Below are 6,799 nucleotides of genomic sequence, written 5' to 3' on the forward strand. Positions count from 1 at the left end.
TTAGACATGTTTTTTATTATTGTCATTAGTGATTATTTCAATTTCGGCTAAAAGAACTGACAAAATCCTACACACTGTGCTTTTAACATTAATTTCAAGCTTGTTCTTGTTTTTAGATTAGGTCTGTTTAATTTTACTCTCTTTTGTCAACACAATGCTTTGTGATTTTTGTGTAATTGATGYTTTGCATTTGTGTCCCTCCTGTAAATGAGACGACCAGTCTTTAAAAAATTATCTGTAGTGATTTTTCGTTTCCTTGTGCGTGTCACAGARAAGTCCAAGTCCTTTGCTTGAGTTTTGAACATGTTTGAAAAATCAATGTCACAAAGTTTTCCTAAACCTGTCAAARACGTGCAGAGTTGGGAAATAATTTTATCGTGTATGGGCAGAAAAACCTTTTGCCGCTTATTATTTGGCACTTGGTGATTAATACGAGTGCTGCCAGGCCGGTAGTCTGCTCGGCACTCCTCTTCTCTTTCATCTTCTAAACCTAATAATGGATCACATAGTTCCTCGTCACAGTCCTCASTCTGTCTTAGGCTGTTTTTTCCTCCATCTCTACCTTTGAGCGTTCCTCTTCTGTCTGAACAGGTTCTGATTGCAGCTCCGTCAATCTGTGTCCGGAGCTCCACCTCWATCAGCTGTAGCTCCACCTTGTTTTAATTCAAACMCGCTAAAACAGACCAACACTAATACACCCTCTCTGGGGGGAGGACCAGGGAGGATGATTCAACCACTCAACCACTAGATGTCGCTGAAAACAACAAATCCTACACACTGTGCCTTTTAAAAAAATTAAAGGTATTTAAAATGTCCCAGTGGGATCAAAGTGGATGGTTTCAGTTCTTGCTGCAGTGAATTYCAGGAAGATGGAGCAGAATAGAAGTGAATATCACAAGACATTCTGGAGACTTTGCTGTAAATGTCGTTTGTCAACTAGYTGATGTTAACTCTGTGGGACAGTATTTTCTGAGTGTTGTCATTAATGACTTGAGGGAAGCAGGACTGCTCCAGTTTAACATAAATCAGGTTGTAGAAATGTGATCCTCATCCTCTCTGGCTCAGTGTTAACTTTGCTGTCAAACGGTTGTTGCCGGCTTCATTGGTGTGAGCGCACATTGTCACAGGCAGCAGCAGAGTTCAGACACAATAAACGAATAGAAAAATAAAGTGGACGTCACATAGTAAACTGCAGCAAATGGTTCCAAAGATGAACAGTTCCAGTGTGAATCTCAAAGGTTTTACTTAACTACACACCTGACCAGTAAAATGAACTTTTTAAGGGATGGGTTGACAGAATCTCTCTGTGCATGAATGTACCTGACACTCATTGTCCATGTCTGTGTTTAGGTGGGATTCCAGGAGACCACCTCATCGCTCCAGTATCAGACCAYGCTGCCTCCAGCCCCATGCACCTCAGGCTTGGGCAGAAAGAAAAGCTGTGGACAGGAGAATACATAGAACAGGAGGACCAGGAGGAGACGGGTGGGATTGCTCCAATTGGTGATGAGGAAGAGGTAAACAATTTATATTCCGATGAYCTGGGAGGTTTTGAGAGCAAAGGCTGGGAAAACAACGGAGAGGACGGAGATGATGAGGTGGAAGAGGAAGAGGAAGAGGACCAAGARAAGGTGGAGTGGGTGGAACCAGAATTCTTCTCCCAGTCCACCAATCACCATCCTTCACAGCAGGAGCAACATCAGGAAGCACAGCAGACAGCAGAAACACCTGGTGAGGCATCTGTCAGAAATCTTGTGTCCCAGGCTGAAGGAAGGAACTTGTTCCAGTCCTACTTCAGCAGCTACAGAGCTGTGAGAAGGCTCAGACGCTTAAGGCGTCTTCGATCCCGCTTTCTTCCTGGATTTCAACTCGCCCAACACTGGAAGAGCTGGCGCCAGAAGGCTCGGTGGATGTTTCCAGAAGGGCACCATTGGAACCGAAGAGGGCAAAAGTACAAACTGTATGGCAAACCAAGGAGGACAAAAAGGTTTTCCTCATCAGTTTACAGTGATGAAGAGGGTGATGGCCGAGAGGAGCAGTTCAAAGGAGCTTCCAGAGGTAGAGCTGTGCAAACTTCTAACCTTCCTTCCCTTGGGTTTTAGCCCAGATTTTCTCTTCTTTATAAAGAGAGCTCAAAATTTATCAATGTTTTAGACAATCTTTGGTTTGAACAAAAGCAGTGTCTTGKGTTACTTTTGTGCTACACTATGACAGTCTGCTTGTTTGTCCAAATCAGTTCTGTTAAGTCATTTCAACCAGTCACTGCATCACAGTTGGTCACCCTCACACCTTCACAAAGCTCCTAGTTAAAGCTCAGAAAGTTCTATATAAATTGTTTCAAAACTAGAGTTTCTCAGTTTCTGCAGTGGACACACACACACACACACACACACACAGAAAATTACCTGCTTTTAAAAGGTTTGCTGTCAAACATCTTTGTTTAAAAACAAAACATGCACTCAGCATTGTTTCATTTCTACTGACCACAATTAAACATTTTAGAAACTTTTTTTTKRARRAAAAAACATGAATTAACACATAAGAGTATAAAGCATACCAAAGACAGAGTATAGATGTGAACATTTCCACCTGTCGTTTAGACACACCATGATACAACTGAGGGAAACTGAGACCTTGCCTTTTTTTCTAAATTTCTACATCTTGTGAAATTAATTGTCTGTCATTAACTTTCATTTTCTGTTTGTCAGATAAGCAGATCAACGGCCCTTTTTCAGACAAGAAGGAAGAAAGAGGAAGACAAGAAGTGGCTTTCAAACCAGTGGAAGTGGCCCTTAGTGAGGAGCATACAAGTTGTGTGAATGGTATGGACCCAGCTTTTGCTCACAGTCCATCAAGCACATTCAGATGTCTGTACAAGTTTTTATCACTGTTACAAAGTACATCAATAAATTAATTGAACTGCCCTCAAAGTCATACACCCACCTATCCACCATACATCCACCACTATAGATGCAGCCAGTAATCAGGCTGACTGGCTGGAATTGGCCAGTCAGTGRTTTGTCACATCAGACATATCTCTGCCTCCTTAACAAGGTTTTTACTAAGTGGAGAAAACAGGAAGTTGGGTATATGGACTGTCTGGAATTGGCCTGGTACTAAGTACGGGGGGTGTTTAGTCAGCCACAAATTGTGCAAGTTGTCCCACTCAAAAAGATGAGACAGGCCTGTAACTGACACACAGAACGTTAAACTTCTGCTGCTGGTCCTCCACAGCTCTGCAGCAAAACRCACCCACACAAGTGTTTCTCCCTAAATTCCCCACCAGAGGGCRCACTGCGAAGGCTGAAACATCCTGAAAGTCAGTCTGAAATGAGTGGTGGCTCTTAATGAGATGACTAGTTTTTTATGCTTTTTAATCTYAAAAACTCATGATGATTTTATACATGAATAAATACGGTAAGTATAAAGTGCTTTGGAATCGGTAGGGATATGATACAGCGCAATACAAGTTTAAGTCATTTCATAGTCAGTGTGTTTCAAATCCCTCTAGCGCAGCTGAAACACTTGTTTCTTGAGTTATTATTGTAATGTGAATATTTCAAAGATAGGTTGTTTATTCTTTTGTTTGCTGCTGCCTTACAGGTATTCTTGAAGAGTCTCTACAGCAGTACGGCAGTTTGATCCCCATCCACGTTGATGACATTGTAGAGAAGCTCCAGGAGATTTTCAGTGAGAAATTTTCACATCCTCACAGGTCAGACCCTCTGGATTTTTCTCAGTCTCTCATTTTTGACAACAGTTTTGTGAACTGGCTGCACAGGTCAGTCCATCTCTAACCTCCCTCTGAGGGATACCTGGGTACAAGCTTTCATCAGTGTGTGATCAGGAGGCATGGAGTAGCAGCAGAACTCAGCTGAAGTGGAGCGCAGCACATTAAATGTGTGTCTGACCTGGTCTTCATATCATAATTTGAAATGTGTGGGGAAACCCTGGAAGATCCAAAAGCCCACATTACACTGCATGACTGTTACTTTCTGTAAACTATCACTTTTTAGAACAAAGGTGGATTTCTTTAAAACTTTAAAAACTTTTTTTCTATGATAATCATAATGCTGTAAATTCATCAGATMTGGTGCTGTGAAAACCTTGTATTTTGTCATACTTAAAGATTTCAAATCAGCAGGCAAAGATGATGTGAGTAAATCTAAAGTTCTGTTTTTGAATGACTTCATTTATTAAGAGACAGAAGCTATTCATGCCAAGACATTTTGGTGTGATAAGTAATCTTCTGTCCCGGGTGAAGCTGAGACAAAAAGTAAACATAAGCCCTATTCTGATGGGATTAGTTTTACCTAGGGACCCCGTGTAATAAATAAATTACCTCCAACGTCTGTGTTTTATGTGGCGCATTCGCACGGGATAACCAAAGCCTGAGATTTTCCTGAAATTTACAGACATTTCCTGAATGTGATATTGAAGCCTGGCTAATTGTTGTCTATTTAGTTGAACACGGCGTTGAACGGACGTTTAAAAAAAAAAACAATAAACATCAAGTTCTCCACTTTTTCCGCTCTCCTCTCCTCCTGCTTACAGCAGGCACTGTCATCTCCACGGCTGACAGACCCTCACCCCATCCCCACGCGCAGGTACGAGTGGTACGGATTTTTAGCAAGAGTTATAGATTTTTGATGCTCATTAGGTAAACGTCCAAAGGGGTTGACATATGAACACCTTCACAGCTGGCGAGAGTGCGCGCGCGCCAGCTACACAAAGCGCGAGCCTGCACTGCACTACGGCCACTGCTCCACACTCAGCATCAGCCAGAAGGCTACAAACAGAAGAAAAAAAACATATTCTTACCATACAGTGAGCCACCATTTTCATCTGATTTTGCTCCCACTCTTCAGATTTTTGTTTTAATTGCGCACGCTATGTGTCGGGTTTTTCAGGCCCGGGACCGAAAAGGTTTTCAGTGCACTCCAATCCAGCCTCCATTCTTCACCAAAAGTAAATAAAAATGCACCAAGAAAACCAAAACCGCCTAATTACACATGAGATTCAGTCCATTCCTGTCCAAATCACAGAGATGCCTATTCGCATTAGATTAGTAATATCACAGGACCTCAGAGTTCAGCAAATTATGGTAGGTAATTTGCGGGGGAATTTTAACTTTACAAATTACTGACATGGCCGATTCTCACGGGCTTAACAACACAGACAATCTCTKTAATTATTACAAATAGCATGGGGTCCCCAGGTAAAACGAATCCCATCAGAATAGGGCTATAGTCTTCAAGGACAAATCCAAGACCAAAACCACTACTGAGCAAAAACACCAGGCCCGTTTCACAGTCACCAACACATATCTGGATTGTTGCTAAAGAGTCTGGGAATGTACTTTGTGAACTGATTGCATGTTTTGACCCATTTACAAAAACATAAATTTGATGGATATTCATTCTGTATATAACATATTATAAACTTATACAGTTTTTTGACAAACTAAAGTAAACTTCACCTTTTTAAAAGTGTAGAAAAGATTTTGAAGATGATTCAAGATTTAACCAGAAGCCAAAATAAAATTTATGGAGGCTGAGTTTGAAATGTTTGAAATCTCACTGCCCTGCTGTGCTGTCAGAGAGTACCGGTAAATGGATTGTGCTGAAATGTGTTAAAGGAACATATAATTGAATATGTGAAAACTAAGGATTAATTCATCCCAAAACACCAATGTACTTTTTATTTTGTTCTTTCTCAGGAAATCAATGGTCCAACATCTCATGCAGTCCTTCCAGCGTTCATCAGGATCGGCCGTAGCCAAAACATTCAGAGTCAACTACAAGCGCCATGTTTTGACCATGGATGACCTTGGCACTTTGTATGGACAGAACTGGCTTAATGACCAGGTACAGCAATGCAAACAAGACACTTTCATTCTAGCATACAGATTTTTTAAATTGTTTTATTTATTTTAGAAACACCCAGAAGGAACAGTTCATTTTGGATGTAATTTGTTCCATTTGCAAAGCATGTTTGGATTTAAAAATGAATCRGGTTGAAAGCAGGTGACATCTTCAATGAGTTCAAGTGGTAGTATCCCTTATGGAGTGTTGGCCTTGTAAAATAGTTCTGGAGTTTGCTTKAGGCTGGATGGTTGTACAGTTAAACACCCTCAGGGCTAAACATAAAGTAAAACTGAAACTGAACTTAAATCAGTGCAAACTGTTTATGGGCTCTCAACACCCACMTATTCTGATCATCAGCCAGATATTTCAACACTTCATCAGCCAATACAATTCACTCTGGCACAAATTTAAAAGCTATTTATTCAACTCTCATTAGACAGTGACTTTGAGCTAGGGCTGCTTGATTACAGACAAATAATCCAACTCTTGGTTAACAAAATAATCACGATTATTGAAAACAATTTGAGTTTTCAAATGTTGTTTTTTCAGCTTAAAGAACAGTATACTGTCCTAAACGTGAAATTTTCCCTGATGCTGCCTTTTCTATGTTGGTATTTTGGACACATTTCACCTAAACTGCTCTAGCTTTATTATTTATTTATTAGAGCAGAATTTCTGGTTCACTGCTCTGTCTTCTCTGGAGATTTGCTCATGATAAATGTGACCCATCACATCCAAATGAGGATTAAGTCCAAAAGTGGAAAAAGAGGCAAATTATAAGGTTTTGATTTAAATGTGTGCAAAAATTGCATTTTGTCAAAATATAATGAATTAATACCTTATCAATGTATCATTTTAATGATACATTGACAAATTGTCTGAAATATAATCCTAAAAAATTTTTGAAGCATTTTTTGAGCAGTAGCAACAAA

The 6,799-nt window shown here is 40.2% G+C and overlaps 1 protein-coding gene across 1 annotated transcript in view; it reads left to right on the forward strand.

The window, feature by feature from the left end:
• senp3b (SUMO specific peptidase 3b) overlaps positions 1 to 6,799 on the forward strand; it is a 20,629-nt gene that overhangs the window by 4,535 nt on the left and 9,295 nt on the right. Inside the window, exons 3-6 of the mRNA XM_014029438.1 lie at positions 1,351 to 2,058; positions 2,709 to 2,822; positions 3,604 to 3,715; positions 5,720 to 5,867. Coding sequence (XP_013884892.1) covers positions 1,351 to 2,058; positions 2,709 to 2,822; positions 3,604 to 3,715; positions 5,720 to 5,867 — 1,082 coding nt within the window. The remainder of the gene's footprint in view (positions 1 to 1,350; positions 2,059 to 2,708; positions 2,823 to 3,603; positions 3,716 to 5,719; positions 5,868 to 6,799) is intronic.

This window comes from Austrofundulus limnaeus, unplaced genomic scaffold (assembly GCF_001266775.1).
Source record: "Austrofundulus limnaeus strain Quisiro unplaced genomic scaffold, Austrofundulus_limnaeus-1.0 Scaffold904, whole genome shotgun sequence".
NCBI lineage: Eukaryota > Metazoa > Chordata > Actinopteri > Cyprinodontiformes > Rivulidae > Austrofundulus > Austrofundulus limnaeus.